The sequence below is a fragment of the Sorghum bicolor genome, chromosome 2 (genome assembly GCF_000003195.3).
Source record: "Sorghum bicolor cultivar BTx623 chromosome 2, Sorghum_bicolor_NCBIv3, whole genome shotgun sequence".
NCBI lineage: Eukaryota > Viridiplantae > Streptophyta > Magnoliopsida > Poales > Poaceae > Sorghum > Sorghum bicolor.
In genome coordinates, this window is record NC_012871.2 from 5,692,114 (window position 1) to 5,710,719 (window position 18,606).

Below are 18,606 nucleotides of genomic sequence, written 5' to 3' on the forward strand. Positions count from 1 at the left end.
TCACGAGCTAATTGGCAATTCAAAGCCAAACCCTCAGTGGGTGCCGCACATCCACTCCAAGGGGATCCTCCAAACCATGAGCAATCCACTAGAGTAGCCAATTGTGATCTCCCACGGGGAAGGCACAAGAACCCCTCACAAATCACTTGGTGAGGCTCGAAACAATCTCCAATCATGAGCTCAACACCTCCGCTGCTCCAAGCCATCTAGGGCATCGGGAAACACCCAAGAGTAACAAGAAAACCTCAGTAAACTCAAGGATCAAGTGCCACTAGATGCAACTCACTAAGCCCCACTAGATGCATCTCACTCAATCTCACTAGATTAGCAATCAAACAAGGAGATGAGTGGAGGGAGTGTTCTCTAGCTCAAAGTATGTCTCAAATGTTCCAAAGTGCAAGAGAGAACCCCCCAAGGTCGGCTACCTTCTATTTATAAGCTCCCTCAACAAATAGAGTCATTGGCTCTTTCACTGGGCAAAAGTCGAGGCCACCGGACTCGCTACAGGTGAGCCACCGGATACTCAAACCCTACGTCTGATGCTTAGAAGACACCCACGTGTCCCCTATTTGAAACTCGTGCGTCGATCTCTAACGATCACATTCAAACCACCAGACGCGGTTAAGTACCCATCGGACGCGTCTGGTACACACCGGACCCATACGCAGAGAGGGTGTAAAACGCGTGGGGTCACCAGACACGCACCACCGGACGCTCTCTGGCGTTCGATGCTCTTTGTCAAAAATATTCGCGTTCTTACTTGCTGACATCACACTCCACCGGACACGCAAACAGTGTCTGTCATGCGTCCGATGCTTAGACAACACCAGTGCAAGAAGCTGGTGAGAAACACTCCCACGACTTCCCCAAACTTTCCACTAACACAATAGAAAATATGTGTTTCATTCTCTCAAAAGCGTCAAATCCCGCCTCACAAACTCGGCAGGAGGGAGAGAGGAACCCAAACCCCTCTCTACCCTAGGAACTCCACCTCCTTTGCAAATGTGCTAACAACACCAAGTGACCACCATCATTGTGCATGTGTGTTAGTATTTCACAAACATTTTCTCAAAGGAGTTAGGTTAGCACTTTACTAGATCCTAATGCATATGCTCAAGATATGGACCTAGTAGCACTTGATTCGAGAGATGACCGTGATTTCCCTTCTTGATAGTCAGCTATCTATCCTAAAACCGGTCAATCACTTCTATACTCATCTTAGACTGGCAAAAGCAAAACCCTATGTTTATACCTTTGTCTTGATCACTTAACTCCTTGTCTATCACCATGATCTCCACTTCATGCTTAGTCTCTTTGTAATCATGTGGCCACCTTTCCATGCCACCTTGCACCTTCATCACATGTGTTGTTATGCCTAACTCAAATCACTTAAATATAAGGCATTAGCAACTTGATGTCATTAATTACCAAACCCAAACTTGGGCTTTCAGTTGTGACCCCCCAAGTTCCCCAAGTTCAATAGCAAGATAGACTCACGCTAATTTTTGATGAGTTTCAAAGCGGCAGTGGCTTCAGCAGGGGGGGCATGGGTGAATCCCCAACAGATACCCTCATCGTGTTTAGAGCGGACTCAACTGGAGCATAAAGCCTAAAAGTGATTCTTGATCTATTCAGGGACCTATCAGGCATGCACATCAATTATAGCAAGAGCACCCTGGTCCTGATTCATGTGGCTGAGGACATGGTTACTGAATGTGTTGACGCTATGTGGTGTAGGAGAGACAATTTCCCACAACCATATCTGGGCCTTCCATTGTCAGTCAACAAGCTACCTCTTTCTGCTTTCACACCCTTTATTCAAAAGACAGACCGGTATCTCAGCTCATGGCAGGCCAACCTCCTCAATCCAATGGGAAGGGCAGTCCTGGTTAACTCAGTATTTGACTCGCTCTTGGTTTACTGCATGAGCTCCTTGTAGCTTCCACCTATGGTGATTCATCAGCTTGACAGAAGAAGAAGAAGAAGAAGAAGAAGAAGAAGAAGAAGAAGAAGAAGAAGAAGAAGAAGAAGAAGAAGAAGAAGAAGAAGAAGAAGAAGAAGAAGAAGAAGAAGAAGAAGAAGAAGAAGAAGAGGGGCTTTTATGTGGTCATGTGAAAAGACGGGCACTGCTTCACCGGTAAGCTGCCTAGTGGCTTGGATCAATGTTTGCCACTCAGAGAGCTTGGTGGTCTAGGTATATGGGACATGGGCACTCAGAACATTTGTTTGCTACTCAAACTTCTACACAAGCTGCACTGCCCGATACACTCGGCTTGGGCACAATGATTGCATACACGGTCTTCTGTTGCTACACTCTCTGGGGATCTTCATGGAGACCACTTGCAGGTTCTTCGAACTCTGTTGCCACTGTATCAGGCCATCACCACGGTTAGCCTCGGTGATGGGAAGGCGCGGTCCTTCTGGTCAGATGTCTGGTGTGCCGATGAGGCACTGGCTGACGTCTACCCGGCTTTGTTCAGTCACTGCACCAAGAAGAATGCCAATGTAAACGAAATGATGGATTTGGATCTGAGATGCTGTCAGTCCAGCTTGCAATCGATAACACCGTGCTCACGCAGACACCGGACAAGCGATTGTCCTTATTCAGCAAGGGGGACGCTGGCCTCGACAGCTGCGCCTGTACCGACTACTCGAATTTCGGGCCCAACAAAATGATAAACATGCTACTTTTGTTTGGAAAAATTTTGCGCTGCCGAGAGTGCAGCTCTTCATGGGGTTGCTACTCCAAAAAAGGATCCAATGCCACATGGTTCTCACGAAGGGTGTGGTTGACGACAGCATCTGTGAGATTTGCCATCAAGCAGAGGAATTGCCAGAACACATCATTCGGGGATGCAGACTAGGGCATGGCCTTTGGCAGCGACTGAACTTACCTTCCATGCTATCAGCTAATATGGGGGTGCCACATGAGGAATTCTCGGCCTTCATTGCCTTGGTGTGTTGGCAAATCTGGAAGGCACGAAATGCTAAAGTCTTTAGGAACGACTCACTATCGCTTGATCAGGTGCTTGCATCATGCAAGGGTGTAGCAGAGCAATGGTGTTACAGGCTTTCAAGTCGGAAGAAGTCCATTGCTGATTCCTGGTGCCAAATTTTCGAGTTGGCAAGGCAGGGCCAGGGCTAGACACCTCCTCTCTCACCTGTATTGCATCTGTAGTTCTTTTCTCTTACCCTGATCACCCTCTTCGTGATCATGTAAGGTAAGTGCCACTGCAGTAGTCTCTTGGCAACTTTTTTGAGGGCCTGTAAGGCCAATAAATTTGATCAGGTGGGGAACGCCTCCCCCTGTTGACCGTAAAAAAAACTTTAACTGAAAACTAGCTATACCATGTAACAACTAGGGAGATTTCAAGGATAACGCTTCTAGTTCTTTAAGCTTTAAAGTTTACAGGCATCTCTAAGAGTTACCATGTATTCCTTTCTCATCCATGTTTTTTAGGAAAAAGGAGAAAAAAACCCATATCCAAGAGTTTCTCGTATCTCTTCCCTATCTTTCCGCACTTGGCAAACCACGGTCACCTGTGTGCAAATATACGCATGGCCTAGGAGCGCGCATTCGGAGAAGTAGAAGGAGCTAAGAAAGGAAAAAGGAGGAAAGACAAGGTTCCCAGTGAGAAAAGCGCAAGAGAAAGATCTAGTGAAAGGGCTAGTGCCAAGAAAAAAACTTTTAGGATAAAAATATAGGAAACTCTTGTAGATGACCTTTTTTCTGTGCATACTAATTTATGAGTTGACGAAGAATAAAATATGAGAAACACTTGGAAATGCTCTAAGTAAAGATTCACGTTGCATTTGGCAAAATATGTCATATAATTTTTTTTCTTCTTTAGCATTAGAACAATTGGTTAAGTTATTGTAAAACTATAAAAAGAATAAGTAGAGAAATATTATATGTTAAAAAACATTTCTTCACATGCACAGGACAGAAGAAACAAAAATCCTCAGTTCACTTACAGTTGTAGAATATGCAGCATGATGAGACAGCCGTGGACGCACTCTCAACGATGAGCAAGAAATTAGAAGTAATTGCTCTAGAGTTATCCAATAAAGGTTGGAAACATATTTATTGTTTGAACTAGCGTCCTGGTCGATCTATAAGACTAAGACTTCTTTTTTATTTTTCCAAACTCTGAAATAATTGGCTGTGTACATCTCTGGATGTAGAGACCGGATTCTTTTATCCATTATCTAAAAAAGTTGTAGAATATGTTATGAAAAACACTAGCTCAACTTAGACTGGTTGTAATAAGGAATAATTTACTCTAGCTGAATAGAATAATTCATGATCCAGCTTCTACTCGACAGCCAAAGCAAATGCAAGTAACCAACAGCAACAACCAATCACATTTGAGCTTAATGTGGCAGAGCTCTCAGTTCAAACATTTCTGGGACATGACCTCCGTGTCATATGCAAGATAAATGCAATTTCCAGCATAAATAAATATATACATCACCAAGGAAAGTAAGGCTGAGAAAAAGGAAGCACATATAAAGCATGGAGGCATCATCCTGGAAGCACAAAGAGAAGCATTTCAAACTCACAAAGGGTAGCATTTCAAACTCATAACTTGAATGTGTCAGGTAGCTCGAACTAGTTCATGACTAAATAACTAGCATATGTAATGCTAACCTGCATGACATCTTGTAAACAGCTTTCTCACAACATTACAAAAGGGTTACATTAAAGCACCGGTAAAATAGATAACCAAATGATAATAGATTTATCTAGCTTTGCATCACCAAATTCTAGTAGATTTACCCACACTGCTAGCTGCCCCATACTTGGAAAATCAAGTTCTTGCTGAACATTCAGAGAAGTATCCCACAAGCAACAACCTAGTCCTTGGTGGCAAGAACCGGTAACTCTATGTAACGGGGAATGTATGGGGTAATATATAGATAGTCCTCTCCTAGACTCCGGAGAACATGCAGTTCCTTACTATCCATGTAATATGATACCAGTTTCTGGTTCCAGTGCTGAACAAGGAATATTGAATTGTGATCTGGATGAATGGCCACGATATCAAAATCATTGAACGGGCAACTCAGTGATCCAAAGAACTGTGAACAACTCACATTGTGCTTCAGAATCCATTCTTGTGTATCATAGTCCTCAAGAAACCAAACTGACAGCTCTGTGAATTGGAACTGGAGGTCTTTAAATTGCAGATCCGTACTAATGCAGTGCAGATGGCCTTGGGATTGATCAATAAAAGCAGGAATGTTAACTCCATGCTTATCATGCCAACGGATGACCCTGCAAATTTTTGCTTCCCCGTCCACCGCAACTATCAGATTCTCCTTTTTCTCAACATGGTAGACAATAAAATGCAACAAACCATTGACCAAAGCCTTGCCGCACATGAATCCGATTATGACTTCACCCCACAGTCCCCATCCACCGCCCTCTTTACCTCGCTCCAACTTGCTTGACCTATTACTCCATGCCCTAGTTTCAGATGAGTAAGAGTGCACCATTTCTATCTCCACCTTCCCCTTCAGATTTATCCAGAATTGGACCAAGTGGAAGCGTGAGGAGACAACAGGGTCAAACATCAGATAGGTGTGTGCATATCTTTCCCCATCATCACCATCATAGTTCTCTTTCAGTTGAGGTGGAGACGGACAAGAGCTAGAGCTGGCGGGCACAGTCACCAATTCCTCAGTCGCAGGGTTGCACACAATGTACCCAAACTTGTTATCTTGGATGCACCCAAAGAGCAAGATCCCGTTGCAGGAATCCAAGAGGGCGATACGCTCGACCCCAGGTTGCTTCGCCATGAGGAAGGAGAAGGAAGGGTCGACTGGAGGAGCATCTTCTTCACTCCCTGGTAGGCTGGTGAAGTGCCCATAGCTGTAAGGCCCGTCAGCACCACCGTGGAAGAAGCCTTCGAGGGTCTAGGGCAGCTTCTTGCGGTGGAGGGGGTCGGCAATGAGGTCGCGCCAGGGTTTCGACACACACTTGGATCGGCGGACATCCTTGACGGGCACACATGAGAGGATCTCCACCATTAGGTCATCATAGAGGCCCGCCACCGCCGTCCCCTTTGCGCAGTCCATGTCGCCGGGAACGAGGAAGGGATGCACCACAAGCTGCAATTTTTGCGGAGAATCAAGTGAGGTTAGGGGATGGATGCGCACAAGAGAGGCGCAGACCAAGAAATGCGACGGATGGGGAATGTACCGGCTGCCGGAGAGGGTCCGCGTCGACGGCGGCGTGCTAGTCAGGGGGGGTTCGGGGAATTGCCCAGATGGGGAATTTTCTAAACCCTTGCAGCTTTGCACCTCCTGACTCTCGTGTCTCGCCTCATTACATGGTGATTATTAACTTTTTACCATTATTACCATCGGTACCTCCTCAGATAGAAACTTTAGAATTGCCACTACATCTTCACTGGTAGAAAGAGAAAACAACTACAAATTTACTATATTTGCTCGCGTGGCAGGAGGAGACCCAGAGAGACAACTGACAAGTGGGGTCTGGTTGTCTGTGAGTAGAAAGACATCAGGGGTAGGGGGGCGTCATTTTGGATGGGGCTGGTGACTTGGATCCGTGCTAGAGTGAGGTGTTGGCATGCCACGTAAGCAGAAGTGGCATTTTTGTATCGAATTTCTCTTCCTGCTACTAATATGTAGTGCCAGTCCTAAGAATGCTATGTCAGGGGTTGACATCCATAATAATGGTAAAAAGTTAATAAATATCCCTAGGACAGGAGTCCATAATTGGGGGACCAAGGACTGAGGAGTTGCGGTACTTGGCCACTTGGGACTTGGGAAGGAGAAGTCTAGGTGCATTTTTCTAATAGCCCAAGGATCAAGGTGTGTTTTGTAAATGTGCCAGCATTATAAATTGTCAAATTAAAATTAATCGTGGGATCCTACTCCCTCAGTCCTGAAATAGAGTACATTGTTTTGATTTGGCAAGATTTGTTAAAAAGAAAGCCATAATTTAAGAAGAAACTCTATAATTAGAATAATCTATAAGTACATGTGTCATTTGATTGTTCTCTTAAGTTGTCTTAAAATTTATAGAACATACTACATTACAGGACAGATGAAGTATCTAAGTTTATCAGTTAAATAGAACTATATATAGCAGGTGCGGGCATGCGATATTTCCTTACTAGATTTCAGAAAAGAAAAAGAAAACGAACAAACAATCATGTTTGCTCTTCTTTGTAAATGCAGTTATAAACTGAAAGGTTATGGCACATCAACCCCCCGGAACATGGTACAACGTATATAAATCTCCTTGAAGGTACTGATCACTCTCTCCCTATTGGTCGTCCAAGAAAATTAAGATCTAATTCTAGATTTGGTCCGAGTTAAACTATCTTTCAGTTTGACTAAGTTTATTACAAGAAATAATATCATCATGCGTAATTAGGTATAATGAAAAAAATATATTTGTTTGACCAATGTAATAATATTTATTAATTAGTATATTAAACATTACTACTTTTTACATAAATTTGGTTAAACTTTAGATTGTTAGATTTAGTATCATTATAAAATTGCATCCTTTTTATTGAAATGGAGAGAGTAGATCCAAACTTACATGATTTGGTTGTCACCGGAATCAGATTGTCTAACTTCAGAGGGAATGACTGCACCTGCAGTCGCACAATTTGTGCCGTCGGCTAAGATCGGACGCCTCTACGCATTTACCGGCCTGCTATGGTCTAGCCCAACCACAGTCCGTCCTCTCCCCAGCTCGTCGAGATGCAACATCCCCTACACATGATCGAGTCGCAGACTGGCGCCCCATGGGCCATGGCTAAAGTGCTCTCCTCTGGTCTGCACTGTTCTTCCCCTCCGACTGCTCGTCACAGCTATATACAAGACGATGTTTTCAGCTACTTTCTAGATTTTTTTTTTGCCCATGATGATGAGCTGAATCGATGTGCTGTTAATTTGTTGCATTTCACGACGTTGGGTACTATGTGGTATGCCATCTTGGATTGGAGAGCTACTCCAGAACACTGGAGAGCCTAGCTTTTGTGCTTCTGTCTCGGATCCAAGACGTTCTCCATGCCGACACCGTCAACACCTGCGATCACAACAAGTGTAGGAGACGGATGCAGCAGCATTAGCGCACCATCCTTCTCCCATGTGCTTCTGGATTCCGAGGGAAGGGGCCGTGTTTTGCAGTTCTGCTCATGAGATGTTCAAGACACAATAACAAAAGTGCTACAGTACCAAAATCCAAAAAAACTATAGATCTGAACAAGGTCCAAATGAGTCTCCTATTGAAGACAGCCTTAGTATGCTGCAGTCCCAAATTAGAATTCGAGTCTTATATTCTAAAGAATAATGACAGGAGGCAAAGGCAATTAGATAAACTAAACATTGATTAAACAATCAATAAGAGGGGCTTGGGGAACAGGAGCAATTGGGCACCCCCTTTACTTCAACACGTACGGATGTCTCGTATAGTGGTAGTGTCATACTCGCTTGGCAGGGAACTGAGTTACGGAGCAAGTGAGAGGAGTAGCCAATACGCATGGCCGATTGGTGACGACGATGATGCTGGACGGCGGACGCAAAGGCGCAGCGATAAAGCCACGAAGGAGAGCGGCCATGACTGGCAACTGACTCTTTCTTATGCGCCTGATATTTCCTATGAGCCAACCACTCCATTGGTCTTGTTTAGTTCCAAAATTTTTAGCAAAATAAGCACTATAGCTTTTTTATTTGTATTTGATAAATATTGTCTAATTATGGACTAACTAGACTTAAAAGATTCATCTCGTAAATTACAGACAAACTGTGTAATTAATTATCCTTTTTATCTATATTTAATGTTCTATGCATGTGTTGCAAGATTCGATGCGATGAAGAATTTGAAAATTTTTGCAAAATTTAAGTGTGTTCATAAGGACGAGTGTACGTGCATGTTGAACGTCTACGTCTTTCTTAAATCGACATTTTTTTAACCTCAAATAGATATCTTAACAATGTTTGTATATGCAGTATAAAACATAGCAAACTTTGGCTAGTAATAATATTGAAAAGATTTGGCACATTGTATGCCGATTTGAAATATTGAAAAGAATTACTTCAAAGTCATTTGTATATTTTTTCACTAATTATATGTCGGAATTAATGTTCAATTATATTACTAGAGCTAGTGACTTCATCAATCTCGAGATTTGTCGGTCTAACTCGATTTTTTTGAAGTGTTCATAGGATAGAATGTGCGTGTGTGCGTTTATAGAGGTGAATGTGCGTTTGTATTTATAAGTTTCTACGTCTGTATATATAGAAGTCATTTGTAGTCATTAAAGAAAGAAGAAGGCCTTGTTTAGTTCCTAAAAAAAACTAAAATTTTTTCAAGATTCCGTGTCACATCGAATCTTGTGGCATATGTATGAAATATTAAATATAGACGAAAAAAAACTAATTACACAGTTTACCTGTAAATTACGAGATAAATCTTTTGAGACTAGTTAGCCCATAATTAGACAATGTTTGTCATATAAAAACTATCTAAATTTTTTTCGGAAGTTAACAATGCCGAAGTGAGAACCCGATTCCTGCTCTGCTTTGTTTCCTCGAACCTGATTGGCCCAGTAACCCCTCCCACGGATCGTCTACCCCGGATCCCCATCCAACCGTCCATGCCCCCGCCGATCGGACCGTCCATCGCGTTCGCACGCGGATCGACGGGCCCACCACCCCACCCTTTCCGCGGGGTTTAAAAGCATCCCACAGCGCATCCCCTTCGTCATCACACGCTCTCTCCTGCTCCCTCGCATCCACAGCCTCTCGAGCTCGAAGCGCCGCAGCAGCACCAGCCCAGCAGCCATGGACGTGAGCGGAGCCGGATCCGGCGGGAAGGCGAAGAAGGGCGCGGGCGGGCGGAAGACCGGCGGCGGGCCGAGGAAGAAGTCGGTGACGCGGTCCGTCAAGGCCGGGCTGCAGTTCCCCGTCGGCCGCATCGGGCGGTACCTGAAGAAGGGGCGGTACGCGCAGCGCGTGGGCACGGGCGCCCCGGTCTACCTCGCCGCCGTCCTCGAGTACCTCGCCGCCGAGGTGCTGGAGCTGGCCGGGAACGCGGCCAGGGACAACAAGAAGACCCGCATCATCCCGCGCCACGTGCTCCTGGCCATCCGCAACGACGAGGAGCTCGGCAAGCTGCTGGCCGGCGTCACCATCGCCCACGGCGGCGTCCTCCCCAACATCCACAGTGTGCTCCTGCCCAAGAAGGTCGCCGAGAAGGCCGCGGCCGCGGCCAAGGAGCCCAAGTCGCCCAAGAAGGCCGCCAAGTCCCCCAAGAAGGCATAGAGGGGCCTCCATGGAGATGTTCAGTAGATCTGTAGTAGGTCTGTAGATGGCACGGTCTCTGAGCTCTAGTGTCGTCGTTGTTGTTGGAACTGCTTAGAAGGTCTGTGCATTTTGGTTGGAAGGTGATTTCAGAAATCAGAGAGTTTTGTACTTGCAAAATGTTCTTCGATTTCAGAAACCAGATTTACAATTTGGGTGCATAAATCTTCTTGTAGTAGTCTGACATACAAAGCAGTCACAAATTGTGTTCATTTTTGACAGCTAATGGTCGACCAAATTATAGGGGATAGCTTAGCACAAGCTCAAGAACGGTTCCCTCAAAAAAAAAAGAATGGATGAATGAACTTCGGTTTTGTTTAGTTCCGAAAAGATTTCGGTACTGTAGTATTTTATTTTTATTTGATAAACATTATCCAATTATAGTCTAATTAGGCTCAAAAGATTTATTTTGTGATTTACAGATAAACTGTGTAATTAGTTTTTATTTTCGTCTATATTTAATACTTTATGCATATGCCGTAAGATTCGATATGACAGAAAATCTTGAAAAGTTTTTGGTTTTTAGGATGAACTAAACAAGGCCGAAGTAGACAAGTGAAAGATCGGAAAAGAAAGTGCATGACTTCATGAGCTAAGCTGAAGGTCAGTTTTGCTGTTTCATTATTTAACATTCAAAATTCAGAACTATTTACGCTAATGCACAGCCAAGCTGAACTTAAGACACCACACTACTGATCTCATTTTGGTGATTTTCACTCGTTGAATCTGGAACCCTGAATCAGAATAAGTTCTGAAGGTAATAGATTTTCAGCTAAGCAAAGTTCTACCTACTAGGAGGCTAAGGACCGCGCCTCCACCTGCTCTTGGACCGTAGCATGAGAAACGTTGGACCATAATAACTGAACAGACCTTACTCAGAGTCTCACATCAAACATTATCAATATCTAACAGGAGTTGCTAACAGCTAGATCCACACCAACAGACAACAAACAAGTTCCTGGTAGATGACTTAAGGCAACAGTTGGATGCAACACAATTGTGTTTCTGTGGAAGCACCTAGCTCAACTCAACCGTAGACTGCTGTAACAAAGAGCAATTGTCTGTGGCTAACCATAATACAACCACCTTCCACAACAATGCTAAAGTACTTCAAATAATCACAATCTACAATGAACATTAAGCTCTGTTCTAGGAAACAGTTTCCTACAAAAATGTTTCAGTTACTGTTCAGATGTACAGTGAGAAAATTTGGTTTGGAAACTGGATACATCATGAGGTCAGCATCAACATCTGACTGTAATTTGTACAGGGCATTGAATGCCAAGCTAAGAAATAACAAATCCACAGGACTAGCTAATACATCGTATTAGAGCATCAAAGGAAAGGGGTGTCCACGAATTGCCAAAACTCCAAGGCAAGCATGGATTGGTCACTGGCCAACACCATAAACAAAACTGGGAAGCTCCCAAAGGTTTTGCAGTTGCATCAACTGGGCACGGGGTAGATACTTTTCTGCACCATTAGTACACAACTTTGGATCAAGCACCACCTGACCAACTTCAACCACACTCCAAAGTTCTTTAGAATCTGCAGACGGGCTGGCAATGTAAATACAGTTCCTTTTCCCACCCCATTTATCAGGACCCGGGCAAGAAAATGTTGGATTCCTCCTATCAAAACTAATAAAGAGGGCATTGTCTCCCAGATCATCCACTTTTACCCACTTAGCTGGTTCAACTTGAAAGTCAAGGCGAAATACATTAAAGGTTCCAGCTATTCCAGAAAATTGATTGATGCTTACTGAGAAGTCAACCAAGAGAAGCATGTCACCACAGACCACCAACCACGGTGCATTCCACAGTCCTAGAAACATGTCCGCATCCCAGACAACTGCTACTTCCTGCGTGCTCAGCTGAGGTTCCAACTGTACTCTGTGGAGCCTCTCAAGGAAGTCAATGGCAAATATCTCACCTTTGAAGGACACAATTTGAACAATGCATTGGACACCCAAAGGGTGCTCAGACCAAAAGTTTGATCCAACCTGCCACTGAAACATGGATGATCTTGAGCAAAAGAGGAGACGGGAATTAGGTAAATTGATCGGAGCTACAAGGGCTCCATAGTACACACTGCGGTTGTCAGTGAATTTGAGCTTGGGAGGCCGCACGGTAGCACCACTGTACACATCGACAAGGAGGCATTGCTCCAATTTGGAGAAGATAAGATAACCATATGAGCAACCCAAATACTGCATGTGGACCTGAAGGTTTTGGAGCGCTGAACAGCTAAGGGAGGAGGTTTGCTTCGCAGGATCAACAAGCTGCCAACTGATATTGGATAAAAGGCTGTGCTTGATGTACCTGCGATGGGGATGAGAATCATGGCCATTTGGCCGAAGGTGGAGAGGTGGGATGTTGAAGGTAAATGCAGGTGGGAGTGGGAGGGAAGAGAGCACAGCGCGCCAAGAGCGGCAGGTGCCAATGAAAGCAAGGAGATCATGGAATGAGCTAACGAGGACAATTATTTGGAGAAGCAGGCTGTCCAGAAGATCTGCCCAAACATCAGGGCTAGGTGCGGAAGATCGGGTAGAGCTTAAGGCATGGCAGGTTTTCTTGGATGAGCTTTCTGCAACGGTGACTTCCCTGTCAAACACAGCAAATTCAATGCTGATGGATTAATGGGACAAATATGATAAAGAATAAAATGTTAAAAATGCAAAATGTTTTTGATACAGACCAAGGTATATAAGGGATATCCATTTCATTAAACTCCAGAACAGGATGCATATCAAACATCAATCAAAGCAAAGTACGACAATACCACCCACAACTAGTACATCAGCATAGATATATTTCTCAGTAGCCTAAGGAATCCATGTTTTTTTTTTTGAATCTCATGATGGGGACAGTACTTTGAATCAGGTACCCCAAAGACATAAAAAAACAGAAGTTAAATTTAAAAAGGAAAATAAGTTTCCATTATTATCTGGACGGTTTGGCTTCTCAGGGCCAAACTGGTACATTGAGCAGCTGAACTACACCTTTGGCCTTTGCTAAATCTCAGAAAACCATGCAATTAGTTCCAGGTAAGATTTTTTATTTTTCAAATTTTAATAGTTCCATCTGATAAGCTCTTCCTGGATCCCTGTGCTATCACGAAACGAGAATCACATGGTGTACTAAAGGTACTACAAGGCAGTAATTTATCTGAACTCCAATAAGGATCTCTTAGGAGAGGTGCGAATGCAGTAACAGTAATCTGGTACACAAGACACGTTAACCGAGCTCGGAGGCCGCATAAACATAGTATTTAATACAACTGACACGCTTTAGCAGTTCGCAACAAACAACAGGCAAGAAACCTCTGATTTCAGTGAGCATAAGCATTTTAGGCAGCGAGATAAGGGCACGAATCCATGGCCGAAAAGCACACCAAACCAACACGAGAGACTATTGCTTGACGCAGGATATATAGGCTCCCCCTAGTCCCTACCTGCTGGCTGCTTCAATCTGTCTCCACATCTATCTACCCAACGAAACTGTACCAAAGGGAAACAAAGAGCGGCATGGAGCGAGGGTTAGGGTAAGGAACGCGGGCGGACCTGAGAGCGTTGGATTCCAGCGGCGGGGGCTCTCCTGGGGAAGGAAGCGGCGGCGGAAGCGCTTGTCGGGGATGCCCACGCCGGTGGCGGCGGCGGCGGCCGGCCATGGGTGACGGTGACCTGTGTGTCTCTGTGCGTGTCGCACGAGTCGGCAGGGAGGAGGAGACCAACGAAGAGGCTGTTCTGCTGTTGGAACTTAAGCGGGTGGCCCATGGGCCGAACCTTGGGGATTTGTTGGGCTGATTTGGGCCCAGAGGCGACAGGTGAGGCCCATCAGCATCAGGCCGAAATGGAAAGCGAAGAAGGCAGCAGAGCAGGAGACAGGAGTTTAGGAAAAAGATTTGGTCAAACCTTAAATCAAGAGTAAAAACAATAATGACTTTGTTTTTCGAGGACAACAAACATTATTGTTGTGACTAGATATGATGTCATATGTATGGTTCAGTATGGAGTGTACAGGTAATTCCACTGTTTGGATAAGGGCTCGTTCAGAGTTTTCAGGATGCAGCAGAAATAAATCCGACTTCCAAACATTTAATAATTGTCATGAAATCAGCGTCAACTAGGAAGACAAGTATTATAAGAAAAAAATACAGATCACCGACTAGTAACAATTAGTAACCAATAGCTAAGTCCGATAAAAAATGCCCCAAGGCCTTGTTTAGTTCACCCAAAAACCAAAAAGTTTTCAAGATCCTTGTCACATCGAATCTTTCGGCACGAAGCATTAAATATAGACGCACAGTTTAACTGTAAATCGCCAGACGAATCTTTTGATCTAGTTTGTCCATGATTAGACAATATTTGCCAAAAACAAACGAAAGTGCTACAGTGGCGAAATCCAAAATCTTTTCGCATCTAAACAAGGCCCAAGTACATTTATAGTTTTGAAACACCAAAGAGTAGCATCACATATCTTCAAAACAAACCGTAAAACCATAATGAGTTGGGAAACCGAATTCATTTGATAACTTAGGCCTTGTTTAGTCCGTGAAATTTTTTGGCTTTGGCTACAGTAGCACTTTCATTTGTATTTGATAATTATTATCTAATCATAGACTGACTAGGCTCAAAAGATCCGCCTCACAAATCACAAGCAAATTGTGTAATTAGTTATTTTTTATCTATATTTAATGCTCCATGCATACAGTGGCGTAACTAGGATTTACAGCTATGGTGGTCCATTGTCTAATTTTTTTAAGCCACGATAAAATTAACATGTCGGTACACAAGTCTATGAATTACAAAACACAATTAAGAAAAAAAACATATAGAGTTCATAAAATAAACGAGTCTAACTTTCTTAACATAGAATTTAAATATTGCATACCTATAATAGTTGAAGAACAATATATCACTATTTATTTTTGTGAGGCCCGCGCCTTTTAATAGCCTTGAAAGTGTTGATGATATCTTCCTCGCTCAACTGTAAGAAGATATCCCTCAATAAAAGTCACTAGATAATCATCCAAAAGGCTATCACCCATCTTATTTCTCAACTTGTTCTTGATAAAAGTTACCGCTGGAAATATTCTTTCAACACTTGTGGTAGCCACCGGTAGAAGCAATACCAACTTGATAAGTAAATAGACCCAATGATAAACTTTGTCCCTCTTTGTTTCAACAAGTTTTACTGAGAGGTCAACAAGATTGCTTATGCCTTTGAAAAACTCATTTGTTCTCATGTCATTAATAAAGTTTTCAAGTTGCAAATCGAGTCTTAGCAAGTCAGAGCTTGGAAATTCATTAGGGTAAAATTCAGCAAGACTATGTACCTTGTTTGCATCAAAAGAAGCAATGCGCCTTTTAATAGCCATGATAGTGTTGATGATATCTTCCTCGCTCAACTATAAGAAGATATCCCTCAATAAAAGTCACTAGACAATCATCCAAAAGGCTACCACCCATCTTATTTCTCAACTTGTTCTTGATAAAAGTTACCGCTGGAAATATTCTTTCAACACTTGTGGTAGCCACCGGTAGAAGCAATACCAACTTGATAAGTAAATAGACCCAATGATAAACTTTGTCCCTCTTTGTTTCAACAAGTTTTACTAAGAGGTCAACAAGATTGCTTATGCCTTTGGAAAACTCATCTGTTCTCATGTCATTAATAAAGTTTTCAAGTTGCAAATCGAGTCTTAGCAAGTCAGAGCTTGGAAATTCATTAGGGTAAAATTCAGCAAGACTATGTACACTACACCACAACCTTTAAACAGCGATGGACAATCCGTTGTTAAAAGGGGTGTACACCAATAGATAGTCCGTTGCTAAAGGCTATAGCGACGGACCGCTGTCGTTGCTATTGAAGCCGTCGTTGTATGTATACAGCGACGGACATCATATTTAGCGACGGACAGTTCGACAGTCCAACCTTTAGCAACAGACAGCCTGTTAGAGCTTTTAGCAACGGACAATCCATCGCAATAAGAACTTTTAGCAACGGACAGTCCATCGAGCTCAATTAAATAGATAAAAAAAAATAAAAAGCTGCTCTAAACGTATAGCCGATGATCAAACATTAGCCATACCTTGATTCACATACACAAAAGTGATCAAATTATCCATACATTGATTCTTATATCGACCTAGTACATTATATATATATATATATATATATATATATATATATATATATATATATATGTATGTATGTAATGTCACTTAATATGGAACTAGTCAAAACATGATGAGTATCAATCTGCAGCAACAAGAGGCAAAGGTGATCTGCCAGGGTCTTATATACATGTCACTTGCTAATTATATACAATAGTCACTTGCTAATTACCAATTTCATATTACATGTCCCACCAACATACTCTAAGTAAACCTACTTGCTACCCGAACTAAGATAAGAAGCTCATGTAACTGATTATCCAAAAGAGAGAGACTAGCACCTAAATCAGCTTCGAGTGGCAAATCATCCACCAACTTGCTAACTAGCACCATAGCAAACTCTGAAACCCAAACCAAACATGCAATTAGTAACATGTTTAGGCAAAGTTACTATGCTTCATTTTTTGTTAAATTAATTGGATCTTAAATAATGAGTTTTCCATATCTTTGAAGCTTACATATGTGTTGAGAAAGACAATTCATGTAGTAAATAGATGCTCCATAGAAACCTAGTCAATTAACACTTGTGCTACCCGAGCTAATGTTGCGGTACAGACATATGCAAATTAGATCTCATTGTATCTCTTGTTTTGACTTGTTTGCACTAGGGTTCAACGAGATAGTTTAGATGAATCAAAAATGAAAAAAATTATCACAGCTATCTCAAAGTCAGGTTATTTTTTGCCTACTAACTGTACATGTGCCACCAGCTCCTATCTCAAGTTTCCAGGAAGCTTTTTCTCACTGAAAATATGCAAATGCAGCCCATGTAAAGGAAAATAAACTAGGATTTATTGCAACAGTGTGTATCACATAGTCTATATATCACAAAATAGTTTATATATCACAGATCTGCATAAGATTGTTGAATTGAATATTGAACTGCATAAATCAATCCTTTATGTGCTAGCAATTGACAAAAACCTGATTACAACTTTAGAGCAATGCAACTCACCACAGAGGCTAGCCACGTCCTAGTTCTAATGGCTTGAACATGAGGAAGACTCCTTATCCTGTAGTAGCGTGTACTGTGAGCTCCGTGGTTGCCTCTGCTAGCTCGCTACATATTGGACAAAAACAACCTGAGCACAAATAGGTAAATTCATATAAGCTCATGTTGAAATAATAAGTATTTGTTCTTAACTTTGCATAAATAGATGGTCTCTTGTGCAAGGACTTGTTAAATATTGCTAGTGCTATTCTTAATTTGTAAAACTAAACATGTTACACGTTTCTCTGTGAAACCTGAAATTCCTTGAGGCAAGTGATCAGCATATTTATTTCCTACTAAAACCTGAATGAAGGGCACTGTGTTAGGTTCAAGAGGCATCACTCACTCATAGTCACTCAGTCACAGCCCCTGCTGTGAACTTTCTGTAATCAATTTAACACATTTGACTCTTTCTACCTTACTCCATCACTGGAAATTCATTTAAATGCAAATAGAAAAGGATATGGACTGAATTAATCACAGAAAAAGATATAAACAGTTTTAGGTAGCAGTACTATCACAGTCAAACATTAGATGCACTAGAAACTTGATCTACAGGCTATGTTACACTCTAAAAACTTTAAACATCTAACATGTTGAAACTGTGAGACATTGAGGGCTCCCTATCCTAGCCTATTTGCACTTATTGCAACATTGAGAGAAGCACTGCTATCAACATGGTAAACAAAGGAACAAAAGACTGTACATAAATCTCTATCTACCCGTCGATCCCTCCTACTCATATATGCCAATTTATGATTCACAAAAGAAAAAATGGGGAAAACGCAAAGGGTAAGCAGACAAGTTTTCTTCTATAGATATGTTAATTACCCACACATATAGAAGCAGCAGTAGCATACTACGCAAAACAGGTAATTCCTAGGCTAATAAAAAATAAGATCAATTAGCAGCCATATCTGAATCTGGATCAATCCACTGTCATTCTGTAATCCTGAACATAGTCATCCTTGAATCGGCAGTCATAGCTGCAACTAACTAAAGCAACCCAGTTAAGAAGAACTAGCAGAGAAGGATACATGAAACCCAAATTCATTTTGAAGCAAACCAGTAACCGTTAATTAGTTCAGTT

At 42.4% G+C, this 18,606-nt stretch overlaps 2 protein-coding genes, 1 long non-coding RNA gene and 1 pseudogene across 3 annotated transcripts; 1 reads left to right on the top strand and 3 right to left on the bottom strand.

Moving 5' to 3' along the window:
• LOC8075026 lies at positions 4,576 to 6,081 on the bottom strand (annotated as a pseudogene).
• Positions 9,752 to 10,573, top strand: LOC8075027 (probable histone H2A.5). The gene has a single exon (XM_002459415.2). It carries the CDS (start codon positions 9,829 to 9,831, stop codon positions 10,306 to 10,308), a length of 480 nt encoding a protein of 159 aa, XP_002459460.1. The 5' UTR covers positions 9,752 to 9,828; the 3' UTR covers positions 10,309 to 10,573.
• On the bottom strand, positions 11,330 to 14,145 carry LOC8063627 (F-box protein At2g26160). The gene is made up of 2 exons (XM_002461531.2): positions 13,910 to 14,145; positions 11,330 to 12,950 (listed from the first exon to the last, which is right to left on the bottom strand). Exons 1-2 carry the CDS (start codon positions 14,014 to 14,016, stop codon positions 11,738 to 11,740), a joined length of 1,320 nt encoding a protein of 439 aa, XP_002461576.1. The 5' UTR covers positions 14,017 to 14,145; the 3' UTR covers positions 11,330 to 11,737.
• On the bottom strand, positions 16,600 to 17,646 carry LOC110433109. The gene is made up of 2 exons (XR_002450510.1): positions 17,481 to 17,646; positions 16,600 to 16,866 (listed from the first exon to the last, which is right to left on the bottom strand). It is a non-coding gene; the product is annotated as an uncharacterized LOC110433109 (long non-coding RNA).